Raw genomic sequence first — 24,871 nt, 5'->3', positions numbered from 1 at the left:
GATGGAGCGGGGGGAGAAAGAGAGAAAGAAAGAGAGAGACACATACAAAGGTCAGGTCCTGGGAGCCTGCGCTTGGCCGGCTGTCCCGGGGCCTCCCCCGGAGGACGTGAGGAGCGGGCATGCACACGGGGGCTGCCAGGGGAGGGGCCCTCAGATGTGTCTCCCCCGTGGACCGTGCATTGTCTCGGGAGGGTGGGTGAGCTGAACGAGCGCGCCGGGGCCAGGATCGGCCCCTCCCTGGGCCCACTGCCTTCCTGCCGCCTCCGCCTCCTCATCGCCGCCCCGCGGTGCCCTGACAGTGCCGCCGGCCTGGGGGCCCCTCCCCCGACGCTCTTCACACCATGCCCCACCTCTGCCCATCCGAGGCCGGGGTCCCGGGCTCAGCCTCCCACAGAGAGCTGCTGGCGGGGTTTTGTGCAGCCGGACGCCATCCTGGGGTCAGCAGTGGCGGGCAATGAGGAGGGGGGCTCGGCCCCATGGGGCTGCTGCGGGGAGAAACAGCCACGTGGCAAGGCCCCTGCCAAGATGCCTCCCCCGGGGGGGCGGGCTCCAAGGGGCACGGGTGGGCGCTGGCAGACAGGAGGGAGGAGGCGGGGGCAGGACCCACCTTGAACACCTGGGGCTTGTGGATCAGCCCCATGAGGGAGAGGAAGCCTCCATAGGACCAGCCGTGGATGGCAACCCGGCTCAGGTCAATGAAGCCGTACTTCTCGGCCACGAAGTGCAAGCCCTCCACCTGGTCCTCGATCTCCACCTGGCCCTGGGGGATGAGGCCAGGCACCTCTCAGCGGTCTCCTCCCAGGCGCGCGCCCTGCTGTCCCACCTCTTCCCTTGCAGGGAGCCCTCTTCCTCTGGGATCAAAAGCAGCTCTCTGGAAGCTACCCCTCTCCAGGCCCCATGCAAATCTGCTGTCTGGGGTGCCGGTCAGACAGGCCTGGCACCAACCCTGCCCCGCCATCCCCTGGCTGACTCTGAGAAAGTCATGTCCCTTCTCTGGGCCTCAGTTTCCTCATCCCCAAAACGAGGACGTTAACATGAATAGGACCGAGTCTACAGTGGGTGTGAGGATGAAAGGAGATGCTGAGTGTCCTATACTCTGAGGCCTGGCGTATGCTGAGGCTTGATGAACAGCTGGTGTTATCACCGTCATCACCACCACCAGCACCACCACCGCCAGCACCATCGCCATCATCACAACCACCATCAATATCCTCATCACCATCATCATCATCATCACCACCGTCCTCATCACCATCATCATCGTCACCACCACCACCATCATCACCACCATCCACATCCTCATCACCATCATCACCACCACCAACATCCTCCTCATCATCATCCTCAACACCATAATCATTGTCACCACCACCACCATCCTCATCACCACCACCATCATCACCACCATCCACATCCTCATCACCATCATCCTCATCACCATCATCATCGTCACCACCACCACCACCATCACCACCACCAACATCCTCATCACCATCATCATCATCATCCTCATCACCATCATCATCATCATCATCCTCATCACCATCCTCATCACCACCACCATCAACATCCTCATCACCATCATCCTCATCACCACCATCCTCATCACCACCACCATCATCACCACCATCCACATCCTCATCACCATCATCACCACCATCAACATCCTCATCACCATCATCCTCATCACCATCATCATTGTCACCACCACCACCATCATCACCATCACCACCACCATCATCCTCATCACCATCATCAACATCCTCATCACCATCACCATCACCACCATCCACATCCTCATCACCATCATCAACATCCTCATCACCATCACCATCATCACCACCATCCACATCCTCATCACCATCATCACCACCACCATCATCCTCATCACCACCACCATCACCACCAACATCCTCATCACCATCATCACCACCACCATCATCCTCATCACCATCATCATCATCAACATCCTCATCACCATCATCATCACCACCACCATCCACATCCTCATCACCATCATCATCAACATCCTCATCACCACCATCATCATCACCACCACCATCTCCATCTTCATCACCATAATCATCAGCATCACCACCACCATCACTATCATTATCTGCCTCATCACCATCATCACCATCAACATCCGCATCATGATCACTATTGTTATTATCACCACCACCACCACCACCATCACCACCATCAGCACCACTTCCATAGCCACCAAGTGCCTGTCTTGCCCAACCCTTGGGACTTCCCACTGATCAGGCCTACACTGACGTATCTGGCTGCATCTGGGTTTTAGGCACCAGGTGGGGCGTGTGACTACCTGTCTCCCCACAGGCCCAGCTCAGAGCTGAGCAACAGAGTGGATGTTCCCTCTGGTTCCAAAGGCTGCCCCACTTATGACTGACATCCTGGCCAGGACTGTCCTTGATGAAGGTGCCCCAGGGCTGCCCCCAAGCCCCAGGTCCCCCATCACCACACAGGAAGGGACTGGGAAGAGATGTTACCATTTGGTTTTTCAGGGCCCCTTCAAATCGGAGCCCCCGCTGACAGGAGCCCCTGCCATCAATCACGACCACGGCATAGCCCAGAGACGCGAGAGTGTTAAGCCGCAAATACTTGATTCCTTTGAAGGAGTTATTGACCAGCTGCACCTGTGGGGAAGGCGAGACGAAGCGAGTGTGAGAAATACAAGTAAAACACGGGCAGGAAGGGCTAGACGGGCGAGACGCCAGCGGGACGGGACGGGGGCTTACAGCCTGAAGATGGGGCCTGTGCTCTATCGTGAAGGCTACGGATGGCCCCGGGCAGGTTGTGGACGTGGTGGGGAGGGGAAGGTCAGACGGGGGCCCACTGTGCACCAGGCCTTGTGCTTGGGATGTGCTACAGAGAGGAAGGCCCCGGCCAGGCTCCCTTCTCGGCCAGGGCCTCTGCCCCAGGCCCTCCATGGAATTACTCCCATATTTCTTCAGCCTCTTTCTTTTCTACCCTTCAGTTATCTCTAAAAACAGACACAAAAACTGCCGAGGGTGGAGGGCGGTGTGCTTCCCAAGTAACGTCACTTACGCCAGTCCCTTATTTGGCACAATGAATGCTCGGGGCCTTATCGTCCTCTGGGGGTAGGGGCAGCCCGCTGACCGTAGGGTGTTGACAGCATCCGAGGCCTCTACCCACTAGATGCCAGGAGCATGCCCCACCCCAGCTGCGACAACTACAAATGTCCCCAGACATCGCCAAGTGCCACCTGGGGGACAGACCACCTCCAGCAGAGAACCGCTCTCTTAGATGGACCTGCTTGCCAACCTGCCGGCCTGGCCTGTCCCGTTCTCAGAGAGCTGGGCCCAGGGCCCTTGGCCACCTCTGTCCCCAAGCTGGTGACCAGGGGTGAGAGTGGGTCACTGCTGGGCAGGTGGCCCAGACACACATGCCGGGTTTAGGTGGGATTCCCAGAGGGACACGGGAGTATCAGCAGGTGAAAGGGTGGCTGTGCCGGAGGGTGGGGGGTGCGGAGAGCCAGTGGCCCCCAAGGACCCTGCATGGTCAGCGGGGATGGGGAGGGGCACTGGTGGAGGGAGGAGGGTGTGGGGAGCAGGGCAGCGCCCACCTGCGGGCCACCGTACACGAAGAGGACGGTGGGGTGCTTCTTCCCTGGCTGCACGGCGTGTGGCTTGTAGATCATGCCGTAGAGCTGCACATCCGAGCGCGTGTGGAAATGGAAGATTTCTGGGGGCACGTAATCCGGGGGGCAGCCTGTGGAGACAGAGCGGCTGTGGCTCTGAGGGCCGGGCTGGGCTAGGGCGGGCCCGGGAAGCCCACCTCGAAGCGGGGCCCACGGCTGGCCGACGCCCCCAGCCCCAGAGGGTGGACCGGAGGCACCCCATCTCCTGCACCGCCCGACAGTTAAAGTCAGAGGCTGAGGGCGGAAGTGGCCCTGCACCCTGGGAGCCGGCTCGGGCCAGGCCACAGCCTGGCCGGGACCAGCTCCAGAGCCCCCGGCACTGGCTCGTCTGGTATGGAGGTGGCAATGGCGCTGGGATCCGATTACCGGCCGGCTGCGTGGCGGGGAGGGGGCTCTCTCTGATTTTCACGGTTACCTGTATCTTTGCAAAGCAACACTGGTTTTCCAATCCAGTGGTGAAGACAACTCTTCCTCTAAGTCCATGTAGGTTAAATAGGGTGTCGATTTAAGAGGAAAATAAGTAAACAGTGATGTACGTCAGGGGTCTGCAAATATTTACCGTAAAAGGCTAAGTAGTGAGTATTTTTGGCTTTACACGCAGAAGAGCCATCGTGTGTCTCTGGGTTGTAACCACACTCGTCCCTCTGTATCCTCGGGGGATAGGTTCTAGGGCGCTCCTCAGATACCAAAACCTGCCCAAGCTCAAGCCCTCATATGAAATAGCACAGTATTTGCATATAACCTACGCACACCCTCCCGCGTGCTTTAGCTTTAAGTCAACTCTGGGTTACTAATAATACCTGATACCAAATGTTATGTAAATAGTTGTAAATACGATGCAAGTGCTATGTGAATATTTGCCACGCACAACTCAGGTTTTTCTTTTCGGAACTCTCTGCTGTTGGCTGCATCCATGGATGCGGAACCTGTGGCTAGGGAGGGGCTGACTGTACTTGACTCTGCTGCTGCTGCAGCCCCAAAGCCACCACGGGTGATGCCGAAATGACTGGACGTGGCCGGAGTTGGCCCACGGGCCAGCTTGCCAGCTTCTCACAGATATGGCCCACGAATACGGTGAGACTGGACTTTTGGGGCAGCGATGCCCCCCCCGTCTGCCTGCTGCACGCCCGGGGCTGGGCATCGGGACACCCGCGCCCCCACTGCTGTCCCACTGGCTGTGCTGGGTGCCTTGGCAGGCCTCTCCCTTCCCTCAGTTTCCTCTTCTGTGAACCAGGGCCAGAGGTCCCACGCTGTCACATCCATGGTGACATGGGGAGAGTCAGGGACTGAGCTGTCAGATGGAGGGGCCTGCTTACTTATTCAGCTTTTGGGGGCGGTGATGTGACAAACTGTTTTCCAGCCCAAACTCCAGGGACTCCTATTTCCTACAATGTTCTAGAAATCTGCAAGTGGCAGGGCTGGGTTCAGGGAAGAGTGTCCTCTTTCGTGAGCGCTTCCTATGGGCTGGCTGCTACGTGAGCGCTTGGTTTACATCCCACGGGCTGCCACTCACTGGACCGTTCTGTAGGTGAGGAAACATTTCAGCGAGATGAGCTGACTTGCCTTCTCTTCCGCAGCCAGCATTGGAATCCGGGGTCAGCCGGGCAGAGTCCTGGCACCCTGGAGGCTCCCGGGCAAACTGACAAGCTGCCCTGTGCTCCCCGAGGCCCCTCGCGACCCACCCCCGGCTCCTTCCACAAACGAAGGCTTTGGAGCGTCTGCTCTGCACAGGCGCCCTTGGAGACGGCCGCCCCTGAGGACGAGGATGGCCTGTGTAGGGACCCCATCCGCCCGGCAGAGTCGGCTCCTGCACCGAGTATGTGCTCCACCCGTAACAGCAGCACAGAAACCAGAGACTGTCTCGGGGGGCGCACAGCACAGTTCGGGGCCTGTGGTTACGCTCAACCTGCTCTCGGGGCCGCGCCGCCCAATGCCTTGCGCTCGCCCAGACGGCCCCCTCTCACCTGCCTTGTTTACCAGGCCTGCGACGAGCAAGCCGGGGCTCCCAAGGGGAAGGACTTGCTCAAGGGCCCGGGGCCTGGGGTTACTCACTGGCCGCCTCCATCATGCTGGCCCAGAACCGGGGCTGCTTGTGCAGGGGGTCGTCATCGGGGCCGCTCAGCTTGTAGACGTGCACGCAGGGTGGCGTGCCCACGCTGCTGTAGTGGCTGATGAACATGTCGAAGTTCTGCAGGCGGGACGGGGTGCTGAGACCGCGGGGCGCCTCCCCCTCCCCCTCCCCGCTCGCCCGCCACCTTCGTCAACCACACGCCACCTTCACCCCGTGCGGTGTGTTCCCCTATCTAACTCTACTGCTGTTACCACCAGCCCCGCCTTGCAGATAAGCAGACTGAGGCGAGAGAAGCCTGTTCCCTGGCCAGGGGACCCCAGGCGGAGGCTGCTGGACCCAGCGGGGGTGGGGGTCCGAGCCAGACCTGCCCGACGCCAAGCGTGCCCATCTTGCTGGTTCTGCAGCCAGCAAACGGCCACCGGCTGCTTGCCCGGGATGGAGGTAGCCCTGTGCTCATGTTCCAGAACGCTGCCTGATGTTCTAGAATGTTCCAAGGGAGGGAGCATCAGCGAGGTGCCCACCTGGCTCATGGAGCAGCTGTGGGAGAAGCCGGGCGTGGTGAGGCGCACGATCTCACCGGCCGACTCGTAGCTGACCACGTAGAGGTGGTGCTCCAGGGGCGTGTCCTTCGTGCCTTGGAAGTACACCAGCTTCGTCTCCTCGTTGACCCAGATCTGTGGGGGCACGGGGGCTCTTGGTGACAGGGCCGCCCTCCCCACCCCCAGGGAGGGCCCAGCGTTCTGTGGACAGGGGACCCGTTCTCCCGGAGCTGGCTTGAGCCCACCGGCTGGAGAGCTGTCTGGGAGACTTCACAGACCCCGTGGGGCAGGAGCAGACCCCACTAGGGCTGGGCTAACCGCGCGTTCTCCCGTCTGACTCGGAATCAGAACTCCAGGTCCGGACAGCTCCTTCCAGGCAGACCCAGAGCGGCCACAGAGCGGGGCTGAGGCCCCAGTGCTGGGACAGAGGCCCTGGGCCCCAGCGGGGACAGCCCACCTCTCTGACCCGGGTGCTCAGGGCCAAGAAGTGTTAACTCCCTGCCCCACCGGTTTCCTGGGGCAGCGTCCATCAGACCCCTCGCATGGCTCTTGGGCACTGTCCTCAGGAGGAGCAGGAAGGAACCTTGCTCCGGGGCCGGGAACAGGCACTGCCTTGCTGCGGCTGACCACGCAGTACAGACGCTTAAAGAGGCACTTCAAAGAGGCACAGCCTCTGAACCGGCAGTTGCACCCCTGGGAATTGCTCCTGAGGACGCCACCAGAGAGGTGAGCTCAAAACGAAGGCACAGAGATGCTCCAGGTGTTCTTCAGACTAAAGAGAGGTGACACCCTGGATGCCCAGAAGACGGACTGGTTCCATAATTAGGGCACAGTTCTCCGTGGCCACAAAAAGCTGTACTGTCTAAGAAAAACCCTACAAATCCTCTAAAATGATGATGCTCCCGTGGAGATGTGTGAAAATAGGAAAGATCTGCGGTGATTTCTCCCCGTGGTCACCCCTGAGGCGGAGTGGGGAGGTCACAGGGGTCTGGGGGGAGGATGGAAGGGGATTATTTAGAACGATTCCATTTTTACAACAAACACTGATGTGTTCGCTGTCACTGTGCTTGAAAAATAAATGCAGGTTTTCTAGAAACGGAGGATGTCGTGGGAAAACCCCACACCACATGTAGTTAAGTCGTGAGCTGCTGTTGTCACAAGGACCATGTGAGAAGAGATGCAGGCGGGAAGGAGGATCTCCGGGCAGGGGACCCACCGAGGCCCGGGGCCATGGCACAGGCCACATGGAGCACGTGGCCGTGGCGGTGGCAGAGGGCTCTCTTTCCCTTTTTAATTCTTAAAATGCTTTTTTTTTTAAAGAAAATTTCTGCGTAAAAAGATAAGGCGTACAGAAGGTAAAACTTTCATGTTAAAGAAAGGTTTTGGGGTTTTTTTGGTTGCACTACACGGCTTGTGGGATCTTAAGTTCCCTGAGCAGGGACTGAGCCCAGGCCCTCGGCAGTGAAAGCGCCGAGTCCTAACTACCGGACCGCCAGGGAAGCCCTTAGAGGAAGGTTATAATACTGTCTTGTGTGTCTGCCAGATGCTACGCTGAGGGCGTCAAAGTATTTCAAAGCAGGGTCCTCACCCAGGGCTGTTCTGCCCCCCAGGGATGTTTGGCAGCCTCTGGACACATCTGTGGTCGTCACGCCCAGGGTGGGGGCCGGGGAGGCCGCTCCACACCCACGGTGCCCATCTGTGGCCCCGAGTGTCCATGGCGCCGAGGGAGAAACTGCTGTGTAGAGGAGCAGCGCTATCTGATGGTCCCATCTCACAGGTGAGGAAACTGAGTCTTCGCACCCAGCTAGCGAGAGGCCAAGCGAGGCTATGAGCACAGGGGCCTCCAGGGAGGTTCAACCACAGCAGAGCGACTGAGTAGGGCCAGGTGTGGTCATACTGGAACGGACACGGTTACCTACAGAACCGGAACTCAGCAATGACACTTTTCTCTTGCTCGAGTGTTTTCTAACCAATATTTCCCACCGTATGAAGAGCACAGCTATGTACACTTGCATGTTAACCTCTCGAGTGTGCCCTGGGGTGGCCTCATAAGGTCCACGCCTAGACCTGGGGCTGCCGGGTCAGATGAGACGGGGGTTGACGCTGTAATAGATGCCGCCTCTGCACGCCAGAAAGGCTGAGCCACGTCACCTGGCCGTGCTGCCCAGGGGTGCCTGGCCCTCTTCTCTTGGCAGCCCTGGGCAGCACACGGGCGGGCCCACCTCTCAACTTTAAAAGGGTTGGCCTACGTCTCCTCCTGGTTATTTGTATGGTTTAGTTTTTTCTGTCTAAGTCTTTGGTCCAGGAGGCCTTTATGCTGGTGTGAGGTAGGGATCCAGGAGGTCTGACTGAGGGGTCTCTTTGTAAAATCTGGAATTCTGTAGACCTGGACCCCGGTGAAGATACTCTGGTCACCACATTTTTATGATGGAGCATCTGGGTCGGGGAATGGAAGGTACACCTCTCAGCCCTGCAGCTGCATCTTTTGTTCCCGAACCTCCCGGGGCAGGCATGGGGGTGGGCCCCCGTTGGAAGCTGAGGGACAGTTCTACGGTGGGCATCACCAGCGTCCCACAGACTCACAGACTGCTGTCCTGGGAAGAGGTGGCTTCATGGAGTGGATGGAGGCTAAGTGAATGCTCCAGGTGGCACTGAGAATGGGCTGGGCCTCACCCACTAGGATCCAACAAAGGATGCTCAGGACAGCCTGCTTCCTGGACCCAGGGTCTCCAGCTGGTGGGAAGCACAGCCCCCGTAGCCCTCGGCGTGCAGAGCAGGAGGGAGTGGCCGGGTGCGGGGGTAGAGAGAGAAGCCACAGGCCCGGGGGGTCTGGAGGGGGCGGGAGCACGTGTGCACTGTGTCTGGGAACATATGCGTGCACAAGCGTGCATGGAGACTCGGGTACCTTGGAGCCGTGCCTTGCCAAAACCTCCCATTCGCCGCTGGTCAGCGTGACCTCCTCCTTGATGGGGCATTTAAATTCATCTGGAAGAAAAGAAAAGAGGTGAAGGGGGCCCGGGAAGCTATGATGGGGACTCAAAGCACACAACGAATTCTCCGCGGAGCCCAGGCAGCCAGGTGACGGGCGGGTACACCGGCTGGGCCCCAGGGATGGCACAGGGACCCGCCACCACACCACGGCCCAGGGAGCGAGGTGTGGGGCTCCCACCATGTGGGTGGGGCTCCAGCATTTCCCCAGAAAAACCAGGGATCTGCATTTTTATCAAAAGCACCCAATTTTCAGGACTTCCCTGGTGGTCCAGTGGTAAAGACTCCGTGCTTCCTCTGCAGCAGGTGTGGCTTCAATGGCTGGTTGGGGAACTAAGATCCCATATGCCATGCAGCCAAAAAGCACCCAATTTTAGAATCCTGCAGGTCAAACCACCACCTTCCATGCCCTGGACCTGTGACCGCTTAGGCCACGTAACCAGATCTTGATTAAACTCTGGGGCTGAGCAAAGGCTCAGTGGAGTTACAGTAGGTTTTTTGTGGGTTGGTCTCGCTTTTGAATTTTTACCAGGTAAATAACAATATGGAATGTGTCTTGCCACATATTAGAAATTATTAAGACAGTTTATGAGCACTGGCTAAAATTGTTTTCTTTCCTTTTCTTTTTTTTAAAAAAATATTTATTTATTTATTTATTTATTGGCTGCGTTGGGTGTTCGTCGCTGCACATGGGCTTTCTTTGGTTGCGGCGAGCGGGGGCTACCCTTCGTTGTGGTGCGCGGGCTTCTCATTGCCGTGGCTTCTCTTTGTTGCGCAGCACGGGCTCTAGAGCACAGGCTCAGTAGTTGTGGCGCACGGACTTAGCTGCTCCGCAGCACGTGGGATCTTCCCGGACCAGGGCTCGAACCCATGTGCCCTGCACTGGCAGGAGGATTCTTAACCACTGCGCCACCAGGGAAGTCCCTAAAATTGCTTTCTATCCTCTTGGATCTGAAGCAAACTATTGCCAACGTCACCTAGGGAGGGACAGATGTCCCCGCACAGATCCACAGGGCTGCACAGTCAGGAACTTCCAGTGCAGAGACCTGGGCCGAGTGACTTGTCACAAGAAGACCCGGGAGGGAGGGCTGTCCCTCCGCCCCTCACTCACCAGGGGCCGGACGCGCCACTTCCCGCCCACTCACGCCTTTGCTGACACCCACTCTGCTGGCCCAGGCCGGGAGCCCAGTCGCACAGGCCTCCTCTGGGGCTGGCCCTGCCGGCACGCCTGCTCCCAGTCCACAGCCTCTGTGCCCTCAATCCTGCCGCCCCCGGGAGGCCCCCAGGAGGCATGGGCGATGGCTCAACCCGCTGGTCCCCCTGCCTTGCTCCCACTCGCTGACTGTCCTCCGTCGTCTTCTGGGCTCAAACCCACGCTGCTCACGGCCCAGAGGGTCCCGCCCACCGTGCCAGGCCCCCCCCCCCTTCCCGACCCCTTGCTGGGGAGCCACCTGTGTCACCTGGACACAGTCCTCCTGACCGGGTCCCCCAGCCTCCTGACCGCCCTCCCACTCGGCCGGGACGCCCTTAAGGAACCCCCTCCTTCGGCCTCGCCTTTTGGACCGTTCAGTCGCCTGCAGCAGGCGGAGGCCTTGAGGCAGGGCGGAGGAGAGGATGCAGTCGGGGCGCCACAGGGCGGAGGGGAAAGCAGCAGGGCCCACCTCAAAGGCAGGGGTCCCCCAGCGGCACCTGCCGTGAGCTCCACTCAACCACCACCAGGCAGGACGAGAGCTCTTGGCTGCCCATTTCAAGAGGGAGGGTGAGGATTCCTCCAGTGAAATCTCCAAGGCGAGGGGGTTCCCAAACAGAAAAGCAGACGCTGACGAGCATCTCTGAGGCAGCTCAGCTGGCCCGTGACAGCCGCGCTCAACCCTGAAGGACAACAACACCCAGACGGTGGCCACTCCTTGGTCCTCATCTCACCTAACGCCCCGGCAGCTTGTGGCTTCGTCTGTTCCTGACCCTCGGGCTCCTGCGGAGCCTGAGCCCCCCAGATAGCCCCTCCCTCGGGTGGCCGTCTCCACACTGCGGCAGCCTCATGCTCCTTAGCGGGCATGGCCTCGAAGCCCTGTGGCTCATCCAGGACAGTCCCACCCCCAGGGGACACCGGGTGGTGTCTGGGGTCATCTGCGGTTGTCACGACGGGGGCGCTCCTGGCATCGAGTGGGTGGCGGCAGGGATGCTGCTCCACACCCCGCAGCGCCCGGGATGCCCCCCAGTGAGTGACCCGGCCCTGATGTCCGCAGTGCCGGCGAGACCCTGCTCCAGGCTCTGAGAGCCGTGGCTTGGCACTCAGACCACACCCTCCCTACCCAGGCTCCGCCCTTGGTGCCCCAGCCTGTCCCTAGGCTGAGATGCCATCCGTGTGTGAGGACGCCCACGTTCCCACCGCGGACCCACCCTGGTCCCCGCAACCTGCACGGAGCTTCATCTTGAACACATCCAAAACCCAACTCAATAGTTCTCTCCTAAACTGTCCCCTCAGAGTCTTTCCGTCTCAGACTGGAACTCCAAAACCCTTTCAGACATCCACGCCGTCCCTCTCCTTCTCTCTCAGACCCCAATGCAATCCACCGTGTCAGCTCAGCAGTCAAGTACATCCAGAATCAGGCCCACCTGGATCTACAGCAGAGTCAGCTCAGCGCCACTGCCTGACCCCAACTTTGTCACCTCTCCCCTCCCTCAGGCTCTGCTCCATGAACAGCCACAAGAATCATTCTAAACCGGCCGAAGGTCAATGGTAAAAGCCCTAGTCCTCCCAGCGGCCCACGAGACCCTGTGCCACCTGCCCCGTCCCCTCCCTGCCCTCCCCTCCTCCCTCTCTCCCCATTGCTCACTCTGCTCCAGACACACGGGCCTCCTGGCTGTCCCTCCAACACACCAGGCCCAGCCCTGCCCTGCCGCAGGGCCTTTGCACGGGCTGTCCCTCAGCCTGGAGCGCTGTGTTGTGGCTGCTTCTGCCTCCACCCGGTCTCTGCTCTGTGGCACGTTATCCACTGATGTGCCCCTGGCCTCCTGGCCTCTTTCACTGTATTTGGATGATGCCTGCCTCCTCCTCCACCGGAGCAGAGGCCTTCGCTTTTCTCTTCCTACAGTGATAACCCCCCACACCTAGGGCGGGGCAGCTTTTCCTATAAAGAGCCAGACAGCACAGACTTGCCGTACAAAGGGCCTGGCATTTAGTCGAGCTCAATGGATACCGCCCTGCGGCCCTGTGGCCTGAGAAAGGACGGCCTCTTAGTCATTGGCGCCCACTCCCTCTGGGGCGGGACCAGGGAACAAATCACAGGCTTGAACCACAGGCGATGAGCAAGGTGTTAGTCAGGGTCGCTCACCTTCCCTGGGGCTGAAGGGCTGGGTCCAGTCGTAGCCTCGGGGCTTCAAAACGGCAGTGACTTTGTACAAGTGGCAGAAGCCGGTCTTGCACTCGTTGGCGCGGATGAAGCAGAGTTCGTCCTCTCCCTCTGGTTGGGGGAAGGGATAGAAGATGTCGTGAACCTGTCCGGGCAGAGAGAGAGAGAGAGAGAGAGAGAGAGAGAGAGGACATGTCAGAAGCGGGGGCTGGGGTGGGGTGGGGGGACACATCCCTCTGAGAAAGGGGAGGCTCCGACAGCCCGGCTAGAGGTCAGACCCCACCGGCTCTCCCTCCGGAGCTGGCTTCTCCACATCGCCAGCCCCTGCCCAGCTGGGGACCTGGGGGCGGGGACGCGGGACCCCGGCCCGGGTGGGGCACCCCCGCCCCCCCCCCCCCGCCCTTACGTTGATCCACACGTCGGTGACCTCCTCGTACACCACGTGCGGCTGGACGTTCCTGGGCACGGCTCTGGCGAAGGCTGCCCGCTGCTCCTCGCTCTCGGCGGTGGGGATGAACAGGGCCGGGGGCAGGAGGACGAGCTGGAGCCGCTGCTGCGGCCGGTCCAGGAACATGGCCCAGGCACTGGGGGGCAAGAGAGCACCGGCACCTCAGGGGCCAGCGGACGTCAGCCAGGGCCCGACGGCCCCCTTTCCACACTCGTGTTTGATCAGAACGGCGCCTCCTTTGCCGACCTCACCGACACCTGAGCAGGTGACCCTGCAGCGCGCAAAGGGTCCCTAGCCGGCACGTCCGCTCAGGGGGAGACGGGGGTGCTGACAGAACCGTGCAATCCAGCTTGTTCTGAAAACACCTCACGTCATTTGTAAACTTGGCCGACTTCCGCCAAATCCTCAGCCTTTATTTATCCTTTGTTTCATATTTTACTCTAAGTGGACATTTTTTTTTTCCCCCCAGTCATGCTGCGCGGCATGTGGGACCTTAGTTCCCCAACCAGGGATCGAACCGGCACCCCCTGCAGTGGAAGCGCAGAGACCTCACCACTGCACCACCACGGAAGTCCCCCAAAATACTCTTCTTTGGATCTCCCCCTGCATCACTGAAAAACGGACAAGCCATTCTCGGCTTGTGGGCTGTATGGTTAATGGGCAGCGGGCTGCATTTGGCCCCCGGGTGGTGGCTTGGGGCCCTGGTTTAGAGGTGTCTGCCTCAACTTGGGCAGAAGGGTTAGAAAATGACTGCGAAGGGACACCTTCTACCTCGTGAGGGAGACACTCACTATTTGCCGTCGCGCGTCCAGCCGGCCCTGGCGATGTACTCCACCTTCGGGAAGAGCGTGCTGAAGGGCCGCACCAGCTCCTTCTCTTGCGTTGACACAATCTAAAGGCAAAGCAGACTCGGGTCACGGTCCGGCCTGCCCATGTGCTACCCAGGAGGAGACAGCCACTGTTGGGGGGAACTGTGTCCCCACTGGCTCCACACGTTGGAGCCCTAACTGCTGGTACCTCAGAAGGGGGCCTTATTTGGAAACGGGGTGGTCGCAGGTGTAACTAGCTCAGATGAGGTCGTACTGGGGTGGGTGGGGGCCCAACATAACAGGACGGGTGTCCTTATAAAAAGGGACAGAGGCACCACACAGGCAGAGAACGTCTTGTGACGAGACACAGGGAGCAGGCGGCTGTCTCCAAGCCAAGGGGGGCTGCCTGGAACAGATCTTCCCTCAAGGCCTCAGAAGGAGCCGGCCCTGTCAACACCTTGATTTTGGACCTTTAGCCTCCAGAACCAGATGATGAACTTCAGTGGCTTAAACCTCCCAGTGGTACTTTGCTATGACAGCCTGTTGCCTGGAAACCAAGGGCTCTGGCCTGGGCTGTCACTGAAGAGCCAGGTGGCCTTGGGTAAGACACAGCCTCTGGCCGCTGCAGCTTCCTGGAGGTGACACGGGGCTGGCAGGGCATCTCCCCGGGAGGGGCCACAGGAGAGAGGCGGGCAGGGCCTCAGCACGGCCCACACCGAGGCTCGCCGCCAACCCCCGCCCGCCCCAGCTGCCTGTTCAATGGGCAAAACCCACACCCGCCTCGGGACCCTGCCCATCCGACGGGGCCAGGAACCATTTACAACAGCTGGTGGGGGCTCGGCAAAGCCACTTAGGGCAGATCCCTGTAGAATCTGCCGTAATGTTCCGGTCAAGAGTGCAGAAGGGGTTTGGTTAGGGCCTAATCGTGCCCAAACCAAAAACCACCCCCCCAATCACGAAAATAGGTGTATTTAACCTCATGCCTTTTTTATGAAACATTACACGAGAAGACATTTCGGCGAAAATACGCAGGGGCTTCCCTGCTCGACTGCCTGCTCCAATCTCTGCCGCGAGGGGCGTCGCCCTCTGACACCCCCACGTGGGGCTGGGCATTCCTACGGCCCTTCTCGCCCAGGCTCCTCTGCCCTCCCGGCTGTGGGGTCCTGAGGAACGACTCCCTGGGTGATGAGGACCCTCGTCTGCGACGGTGCCCAGCTGACAGAGGGAAGGATGCAGAACGCTGACGGGGCCGGTGAAGTGATGTGAGGAGCTGCCCAGAGGCTGGGGTGGGGCACCCCCGGCCCGAGGTCGGGGTGCTGCAGGCATCTGCTCCCCACCCCTCTGAGCTCCCTGTTCTGGAAGCTCTGCGAGCCACCGCTCTCGCGCGCGTGGACATCCCCTCCCCACGCCTCGGGGCCACCTGGAGGCAGGCGGGGCCGGGCTCACCACTCCCCGTCTTGGAGTCCAGGTCCAGAGTGACGGGCGGCAGGGCCCAGCCCGGAAGCCGGGGCTCCAGGCAGAACCTCTTCGGCTTCAGCTGGCCAAGAGAAGCACCTGCCATGCAATGGGGGCGAGCGGCCTCCGGACCCGTCTCCCAGCACACACCCCGGCCCGCCTCTCCTCATCCAGAAGCTTCTCCCGGGCGTCCAGGCCCCTCTTACCTTGCCCTGACTGTCGGTCTGAAACTCAGCCAGTTTCAAGGCGATCTTGGGATTCTTGCTGCCTGCAGAAATGAAAGCGAGGTGGATCCGGCAGGTGTCGCCAAGAGGGCTGAGAGCAGGTGTTGGGGGCAGCGGCTGGGGGGGTGATCCTCACAGGCAGTGACACAGCCGGCGTTGGGGGGAGGGGAGGAAGGCTCCAGGTGGCCAAAGGTCTCTCTGTAGGTGCGTCACCCTCTCTGGCCCGGGCACAACGTCCCCCAGGCAGGACTGTCTGACTTTGGGCCTGGACCTTAGTCCCAACAGTGACGTGGCAATGTCTCTGCTGTTTAAGAACATAGGTCAGCCCTGGGCTGGTGGGAGGGCCGTGCAGGGGACACAAACACGAGGAAGATGCCTCCCTGACTCTGGAGAGCTTGAATGCTGGCTGCAAAGACAGCACACGCCCGTAACAAAAGCACCAATGATGCAGAAAGGTGGCCCATGTCCCAGTGACACAGCCAGTCTTCAGCTGTCGGGAGGCAGATGGCCTATAGGCTGGGGTGACCGAGACATGCCCTCCAGGGTGGGATTTGGTTCAGGCCCTGTTATTCCTATGACCGATCTCAACTCTGGCCCCCGTGGCTCTAGCACCCCAGCAGGTAATGTCTTGGTGCCTCTGTTTCCTCGTCTCTCCAACAGGGGAAGGGATGGACCGACTTCCCCATTCACACCAGGGACTGGAAGTTTCCCTTAGAAGGCTCTGCCTAGCATGGCCCGCAGTTAGCAAGAATGAGTCTGTCATGGGCGTCCACGGAGATCCCAAAGATGCTGAACCTGGCCTGCACGCGTGTTTTGCGTGGCTAAGTCTTTTTTTTTTTTTTAATTGGCCGTGCCACGTGCGGCACGCGGGATCTCAGTTCCCCGACCGGAGATCGAACCCGTGCCCCGTGCGGTGGAAGCACGGAGTCTTGACCACTGGACCGCCAGGGAAGCCCTGCTAAGTATTTTTAAATGATTCGAGCCACGTTGAAGAGTTGGTAGATTTCTGGGACTTCCCTGTATTTCTGGGCAAACCCTGTATTCTCACAAGGCAGTGAGTGTCTGAGGTGCCCCCGGAGGGGGCCCACACCTCCCACTGCCTCCCCAGGGCGCCTACTGTCTCCTGGGCCCCGAGGCAGGACATCAGTCACCACTGACGGTGGCGCCGGCCTGGCTGTTGCTTCCAAGTGCAGCTTGCTTCTCCGGGTCCATCCCTGTCTGGGTCTTGTGGGCCCATCCTGGTTGGTGCCTCACCGTGTTCTATGAGGCTTCAGACCACCGCCGAGCCGCCCTCGTGTGTCCTGGGCCCTCACCTGTCCTGGGGTACCGGTAGGAGTCCGTCTTCCTCTCCTCTAGCGCGGGAGAGGGCACGTGAATGATCTCCACCTCGGACTCGTCCACTTCCTCGTACAGGATCCGCAGCGTCTTGCGGCCTTCTGAACCTGGGAGGGGGCAGGGCAGCTGCTGAGGGTGCCGGGTGTCCCCTCTGTCACCCCGCACACCCCTGCCCACACGGGGACTCTGCTCTACCATGGCAGGGCCCAGACAAGAGTGGTCCCTGGGGCCGGAAACCCAGCTCTGCCGTGTACTAGGCCTGAAGCCAGTCACATGTCCTCCTGGGGCCTTGATTTCCTTCCCTGTAAAAGCGGAGCAAGAAAGGAGCTCTTCCCAGCGCAGGAAGGCAAGGGAGATGGCCACGTGGGGACTTACGGGCTGAACCACACGCCCACCCAATTCCTACATTCAAGTCTCAACCCCTGGACCTCAGACCGGGACTGTATTTGGAGATGGGGGTTTTAAAGAGGTGATTCGGTTAAAATGCGGCCCTGAGGGTCGCCCTGATACAGTATGACTGCTGTTCCTGTAGAAAGAGCTTAGGACACAGATGCGCAAAGGGGAGACCACGTGAGGGCAGGGGAGAGACGGCAGCCGTCTGCAAGCTGAGGAGAGGGGCCTCGGAAGAAGCCAAACCTGCCGACACCTCCGCCTCAGACGTCCGGCCTCCAGGCTGTGGCGTCTGAGACGCCCCACCCGTGGGGCGTGGCCACGGCCGCTGAGCAGACCAACACTTGGGGCCGCGGGGCTCAGGAAGGGGTGCGGTGAAAGCTGGAAAGCTGTCACGAGAAGCAATCTGACAGCCTAGCAAGGGGCGCGGCGAGTGGCAATGCCAACGCCAAGGCGACGGAGCCCACGGCTGTTCCTTTCTCGGCTGCCGAGAAGGGTCCCCATCTGCTTCCTGTACCCTCGCCTGACTCACTAGGACGGACCAGTGACATCCGCTGACCTCGGCCAAGCCCACCCTGCCTTCAGGTCTCCACACCTGCTCTATGAGGCGCTGGCAGCCACAGGGCCGAGGCGGCGGAAGTGCTGCAGCTCAGACTCAGTGCTGAGGGCTCCTGTGTCTGTCCACTGCGCATGGGTCGTTCCGGGGCCCTGAGTTTCCTGGCCAGGAAAGACCCTCTTGGGTTGCTATGGCCACGTAGCTCCACGGGCGCATGCCTTGAGTGGGGCTACAGCAAGCGGGGTAAACGCCCCTTGGCCTCAGCATTCAGGGGCTCTATCTGAGGAGTTCTGAGCTGTTAAGAATAGCAGAGTGAGTACCTTGATGTCACTGAGACCAGTGGATGGCAACCAGGGGCCATTCTGTGTCCCCAGGGGCCATGTGGCCATGTCTGGGGACATTTGTGGCTGTCACAACTCAGGTGACACACCGAGTCACCAACGGCCCCCCACAGAGAATGACCCAGCCTCCACGTCCACAGGGCCGAGGGCGAGAGACCTCACTTTACAGGCCGGAAGTCGAAGGGCGGATGGTCACCTGCTTCAGGCGCGCAGAGTCACAAGCTGAGTGACCTGACCCAGGACCCTGACTCCTGACCTGGAGCACTTTTCCCCGGAGCCACGGACCACGGGCACACACAGCGCTGCGGTGGTGAAAGACCCCGGCCCAGACGAAGGGGGAGCGCGTGCGGCGTCCCACCCAGGAACGTGCCGACCCCGGCCCCGTCTCGGGAGCACCAGCAGCCCTTAGGCGCCTGACGCCGGCGAGTCGCCCTTTTCCTGGGCGCTGGCTAGAATGTTCGGCGCCGGTCTCTCTCCGTTGCACAGTTTTCATGCCCAGCTTCTATTCACGGCAGGACCGTGACGTTTTCTTTTCAAATCGATTTAAGGGGAAGGCACGCTGCCGTAAAGGCAGGGGCGACTAGCAGATGAGGTGGCACTGGGCGGAGGCGGTGGATGGCCAGTGCCCGGCGCCCGGGATCCTGGCTCGCGTGGCCACTCGCCCACTGACGCGCACAGAGGCGCGAAGGCCAGGGAGGGCTCTATGCGCGGCGGAGGGCTGGCCCACTCCTGCTCGTGCAGCAGAGGGTGCGATGGTACTCACGCACACCAAGCAACGACTCTCCCCGCGCTCAGGAAACAGACTTTGGTCCACTGAGCAGCGGAGATAAGACACCCTCGCCTCACGCACAGCACAGAAAAACAGACACAAAGCGGCCTGCTGATCTGGCTTCTAACTTGTTGGCAAAAATCCATCAAGATTTAAGGTGCGTGTAGCTTCAGTTCATCTCTGTTACAGCTGGGAATTTTCTCTAAGGCAGGATTTTCAATACTTGGCGCTGCGGACATTAGGGTCGGGTCATTCTCTGCGGGGGGCCGCTCTGGGGTGGGGTGTGGAGCAGCATCCCTGGCCCCCACCCCCTCAATGCCGGGAGCAGCCCTAGTCGTGACAACCACAGATGTCCCCAGACACCGTCCAGTGTCCCCGGGTGTGGAGGGTGGGGCAGGACCACCCCTGGCTGAGGAGCATTAACATACTCCCAGGAGGTCACGAGGGTAAACGTACAAAGATTTCGCTGCAGCATTGTTTACAGCGCCAAAGCAAAACCAAATCCGGAAACTGGCAACAGCCAAAGCGCCCATCAGTGTGGGCTTCTTGAATCAACTGTGGTACATCCATGCCCCCAGGGCATCCACAGTTAAAGGATTCTCTTGGTGCTGACTGCAATGGACTGAATGTCTGTGTCCCCACAGAATTCACAGGTTAGACCCTAACCCCCGGTGTGACGGATTGGGAGGTGGTTAGGTCACGAGGGTGGAGCCCTCAGGAAGGGGATCACCGCCCCTATGAAAAGGAACCCCAGAGTGCCCCTGCCCCTTCACCATGTGAGGACAGGGCGACACGACAGCATCCACGAACAAGGAAGAGGCCCTCACCAGACACCAAATCTGCCTTGGACTCGGACTCCCAGCCCTGGCAACAGTGGGAAATAAATGTCTGCTGTTTATAAGCCGCCCTGGCTGTGGTATTCTGTCACAGCAGCCTCAAAGGACTGAGACACGGATGTTGATGGGAAGGTTGCTGAGGTTTATCTTCAGTGAAAAGAGCAAAGAGCAGACTAGCGTGTACCCTGTGCTTCTGCTAACAGAAGAAGTGCTTGCAGAAGTGTTTCTAAAAACGGAAAGGCGCTTACCCTCCCAGGAGGCTGTGGGACACCACCAGTAGCCGGTGAAGCGGTCAAATTCTTCCTGGATGACGAAGGTGGCTACACCCGCGGATCTGGGGTCGTCGAGGACACTGCACAAGCCTGGAGGGGGAGGTGGGGGGGAGGGGGCCGGGCGAGAGATGAGGAGTCTGGTTTAGAGCAGGGCTTCTCCCCTGGCACGGCTGACATCAGGGCCGGACCGTGCTCTGTGGGGGCATCCTGGGCGCTGTGGGGTGTGCAGCAGTCTCCCTGGCCGCACCCACTCGATGCCAGGAGCATCCTCCCCTCGCTGTGACAGCTGAAAATGTCTCGGCACATGGCCAGGAGCCCAGTCTCCCCTGGCTGAGAAGCTCAGGTTTAGTGAGAGGGCACCCGGGCCTTGGGGCAGGACAGGAGGCAGGGATCGGGGTCAGCGGCCACAAGCCATGCAGTCCCGCAGATACAACTGCACAGGGGTGATGTCACTGTCGGCGAGCAGGGGCCTGAGGGGGAGGCCCGGCTCTGGTGCGTTCTGGGCGGGAAGCACGGCGTGGGGACAGGAGAGCGGAGGCAGGAGGGGCTGAGGGGAGCAGAGGAGCACAAGTGTCCGGCGTGGAGGCCAGGCCCCGGTGGCTGGGGCGATTCACACGGAGGAAGACCCTGAGCCAGGCGGCTGGACTTTCCGTGGGGCCAGAGGGGGAGCCACGGGAGGGGGGCCGTGGGATCACGGTCTGGGAAGGCGCCTGGTGGTCCGGCGGGGAGCACAGTGACGGGGGCGGGAGTCTTTCTAGAAGCTGGACTGGTGGCTGTGACGACAGACCACGCCAGGGGCCCCGGCCACCCCGCCCTCCTCCCGGCGCCCTCCGCCCGGCCTCACCCTTGTGGCAGAAGGTCAGCCGCCGCTCCTCGCCCGTCTCGATGTTGGCCACCCACAGGTCGCTGTTGTTGATGAAGGAGAAGAAGGCGGGGTCGGCGGGGCAGATCTTGGGGTCCATCCGGGGCCCGGAACACTGGGTCTTGATTTCCAGGGGCTTCATGGGGGACACCTGGGGCCACACAGAGACCCAGCTCAGGGCGTCAGGAGGCCGCCACCCGCCCCGCCCCGCCCCGCCCCCCACCAGTGAGCGGGGCTCACCATGAAGCCGTTCTTGCCGCCGTCCCGGCAGTGAAAGAGACTGTTGCTGGCCTGGAAGAGGAAGAGGCCGCTCTCGCCGTGGAAGTCGTAGGAGGTGATGCCGAAGACGCCCAGGCGCTTCCGCTCCCGCAGGAGTTCCTCTTCCCGGGAGTAGACCCCGTGGTGGGGCGTGGCCTGGGGACACATTGGGCGGGGCCGGGGGGCGGGACGGAACACCTGCATCAGCAGCTGGAGGCCCCAGCACCCTGGCCACAGAGCGGCACAGACTGGCAGGGCTGCGGGGCTCGCCTGTGGTTCCAACCTTCTCACCCCCCACCAAATCACTCCAAGACAGACGAGGCCCTCCTCCCTCCCTGGTCACAGCCCCTTCCTGCGAGAGCATTCGAGCTAAAGCCACCCACCACCAGCCGTTCCTGCTCTTGGCGCGGGTAGGGGTGGGGCAGATTCCACGCCCGACCGCCCTAACGCCTGACCTCGGGCAGGGCGGGCAGGGAAGCTATGGTGGACACCATGCAGCTGCCCCAAGAAGAATTCTGAAGATGATGTGGAAATTCAGAGGAATGTTAAAGGGAAGAAATACATTTTTATTTTTTTAATTTATTAATTTTTTGTTTTTGTTTTTGGCTGCGCTGCATGGCATGCATGGTCTTAGTTCCCCGACCAGGGATCGAACCTGCGCCCCCTGCAGTAGAAGCGCGGAGTCCTAACCACTGGACCGCCAGGGAATTCCCAGAAATGCATTTTTAAAGAGCAGAATCCAAAGCAAAATGAGCCCCACGCTGCGAGGAAAGCCATGTAAATAGGAGTTGGTCAGCTTGGGACAGGGGACAGGCACGAGAGAGAGGGGCTGCAGGGGTTCCCTCCCCTGCGTACTGTCGTGTTTTATTTTTGATCAAAAATAAATCAACATACACCAGTGCACAAAGCACTCTTGCCGCTCCCCGGCCATCTCCCCCTCTGGAAGCGAGGTGACTTTGGGCGACATCCACTATTAGCTAAATTTCTATAAAAGGGTCTCGGCCCAAGTTACTTGCACGCCGTTGGTGAGGCATTTAAGAGGAAGACGTGCTTCTGGCGGGAGCTGTCACCGCAAGCTACACGCTGGGGCTCGGGTGTGCACGTGCACGGAAGGGAGGGGGCGGGCGTGGCACAGGTGTCCAGGGCCAAGGCGCTCCTCTCAAGGAAGCTGAGGGAGGATGGAGAAGGCCTGCCTCGCCCGCCCACCGGGAGGGACGGACTCCCATGACTCACCTGAAAGTGATCCAGCATCTGCTTCCAGGACAGGAGCAGCAGCGCTTCCTTCCGGACCTTCCTAGGGATCTCGGAGTAGAGGAGGGAGTTCTCTCGGCTGCCGTAGGGCATCCCTTGGGAGGAAGAGAGGGAAACCAGAATGGGCGCCCTTGCCAGGGTCGGGGCGACCAGCCTCGGGCCCTGACTGCCCGTGGCTGGGCCCGGCTGGTTCCTCCTGGTTCTACAGCACCCTGACGGCACACCCCTCCCCGGAGAAGCCATGGACCCTGGGTTACACCCGCCAGCAGGAGCAGCAGGCAATTCCACCTGAGATGTTAGTGCTAAATATCTTAGCTTCAGTTACTGAAGAAACAGCGCACAACGGGACTTCCCTGGCGGTCCAGTGGGTAAGACTCCATGCTCCCAATGCAGGGGGCCCGGGTAGGATACCTGCTTGGGGAACTAGATGCCATATGCATGCCACAACTAAGAAGTCCACATGCCGCAACTAAAGATCCCGCGTGCCGCAACTAAGACCCAGCGCAGCCAAAACAAATAAATAAATAAATAAATAAAAAGAAATAGCACACAAGAGGATGAAAAAAGGGGGGTTGGTCAGTGATTCCCAGCTCTCCACAGGTTAGGCTCTGGTCCAGGAATTAATCGAGGATCAGAGAACGGGCAAAGCTCCAGAGGGATTGGGAAACATATTATCCAATCCAGCCTCTCTCATTCGGTGCTGCTGACACCGGACCGGCCATCCTCTGGGGGTCCATCCCAGGCACTGGGGGGTGTAGAGCAGCCTTCCTGGCCCCACCCACTGGATGCCAACAGCCCCCCCAGTGTGACAACCACAGATTTCCCCAGACACTGCTGAGCACTGTCCCCTGGGGCAGGAGCACCCCGGCTGAGAACCGCTGAGCTAATCTAACCTTATCTGTAAAATACAGTAGCTGCCTAGTGAGGCCTCTGTGTGGATTAAGTGAGGTAAGAGATAAAAAGCACTCAGCACAAATAGTGGCAAATAAAACAAGGACGTATCTACTAACCAGGCTTTTTTTGGCCACGCCACACCGCGTGGGGGATCCTAGTTCCCTGACCAGGGATCAAACCCACGCTCCCTGCAGTGGAAGCGCGAAGTCCTAACCACTGGACCGCCAGGGAAGTCCCACCTGGAAGTGCCTTTGCCTCGATGGATGACGGTACTATGGCTGTTAACAAAGTTAATGGCGGGAGCAGAACGGTTCTCTTGGGAAGCTTCGGGTTCCCCCTCTCCGGGCAACGAGGTGAGGGACTGGGGCAGAGCCCCCGGCAGCAGGCGGGATGCTCTGCGGTGGCCCAGGAACGCGCCGTGGCCAACAGCGGGTCACAGAAAGCAGGCGCCTCGCTTTGACCCCTCTCAATCCCAAATTTCTCCAGGAGGAAGGCTCTGTTTGGTGCTGGCCTCTTCCTCGGAGGCGCTCTCACTTCTAAGAGTGGGAGAACAGGCGGGCCGCCCCCCAAGCTCGGCGCCTCCAGAGTTAGATAGAGCTTCATAAGTAATACCTATTCCACCACAGTAACTCTTAGGGGTAGCTCCTCAATATGGCAAGCGACTCGCGTCTTCCACTCATGACAAAGTTTCCTCATGAAGTATAGTTAGTAAAAAAAAAAAAAAGAGGGCTTCCCTGGTGGCGCAGTGGTTGAGAATCCGCCTGCCGATGCAGGAGACACGGGTTCGTGCCCTGGTCCGGGAAGATCCCACATGCCGCGGAGCAACTAAGCCCGTGAGCCATGGCCGCTGAGCCTGTGCGTCCGGAGCCTGTGCTCCGCAACGGGAGAGGCCACAGCAGTGAGAGGCCCGCATACCGAAAAAAAAAAAAAAAAAAAAAAAAAGAGTGAAAACGCAAAGCTACAAGCGGGAAGCATTCACAGTTCGACTTCTAAGGACTCTCTAAGCTGCCACAGCCGGAATCATTCCCAGCTAGAGGCACGGATGTGACGCCGCCCATCTGAGTTGCCGACGGGGCCATCTTCCTAAGTTCACAAGACAAGTTGGGACGAGAATCGTGCGGTGCAGGATTCCATCTCTTTTCTTTTTTTTTTTTTTTTTGGCCACACGGCTTGTGGGATCTTAGTTCCCAGACCAGGGGTGGAACCCGCGCCCCCTGCAGTGGAAGCGCGGAGTCTTAACCACTGGACCGCCAGGGAAGTCCCTGTGATTCCATTTCTGTGAAACGTCCAGAACAGGCAAATCCAGAGACAGGAAGCAAGTCAGTGGGTCGCTACGGGCTGGGGGAAGGGGATAGGGAGTGACTGCTAATGGGCACAGGGCTGCTTTCTGGGGTGATGGAATGTTCTGGAATTTGACTGTGGTGACGGTTGCACAATACTGTGACTGTACCCAAAACCACTGAGCTCTCCACCTTTAAGAGAGGGAATTTGATGGGATGTGAATTACATCTCAATTTTTAAAAAAGCAAACACCA

At 59.8% G+C, this 24,871-nt stretch overlaps 1 protein-coding gene across 4 annotated transcripts in view; it reads right to left on the bottom strand.

Moving 5' to 3' along the window:
- DPP9 (dipeptidyl peptidase 9) overlaps positions 1 to 24,871 on the bottom strand; it is a 41,961-nt gene that overhangs the window by 5,348 nt on the left and 11,742 nt on the right. For 2 of the 4 annotated variants that reach the window (XM_059062032.2, XM_059062037.1), the window contains 15 exons: positions 22,425 to 22,537; positions 21,174 to 21,347; positions 20,916 to 21,084; positions 20,048 to 20,161; positions 16,886 to 17,014; positions 15,555 to 15,616; positions 13,876 to 13,976; positions 13,043 to 13,220; positions 12,619 to 12,781; positions 9,201 to 9,280; positions 6,278 to 6,430; positions 5,738 to 5,873; positions 3,611 to 3,756; positions 2,514 to 2,660; positions 608 to 760 (listed from right to left, as the gene is read on the bottom strand). In XM_059062032.2, coding sequence (XP_058918015.1) covers positions 608 to 760; positions 2,514 to 2,660; positions 3,611 to 3,756; positions 5,738 to 5,873; positions 6,278 to 6,430; positions 9,201 to 9,280; positions 12,619 to 12,781; positions 13,043 to 13,220; positions 13,876 to 13,976; positions 15,555 to 15,616; positions 16,886 to 17,014; positions 20,048 to 20,161; positions 20,916 to 21,084; positions 21,174 to 21,347; positions 22,425 to 22,537 — 2,018 coding nt within the window. Of the gene's footprint in view, positions 1 to 350; positions 486 to 607; positions 761 to 2,513; positions 2,661 to 3,610; positions 3,757 to 5,737; positions 5,874 to 6,277; positions 6,431 to 9,200; positions 9,281 to 12,618; positions 12,782 to 13,042; positions 13,221 to 13,875; positions 13,977 to 15,554; positions 15,617 to 16,885; positions 17,015 to 20,047; positions 20,162 to 20,915; positions 21,085 to 21,173; positions 21,348 to 22,424; positions 22,538 to 24,871 lie in introns of all 4 variants that reach the window. The other 2 variants (XR_010840461.1, XR_010840462.1) reach the window with 2 other exon arrangements.

This window comes from Kogia breviceps, chromosome 4 (genome assembly GCF_026419965.1).
Source record: "Kogia breviceps isolate mKogBre1 chromosome 4, mKogBre1 haplotype 1, whole genome shotgun sequence".
Lineage (NCBI taxonomy): Eukaryota > Metazoa > Chordata > Mammalia > Artiodactyla > Physeteridae > Kogia > Kogia breviceps.
The sequence above is the reverse complement of the archived record's forward strand: the minus strand, read 5'-3'. Positions and strand labels throughout refer to the sequence as shown.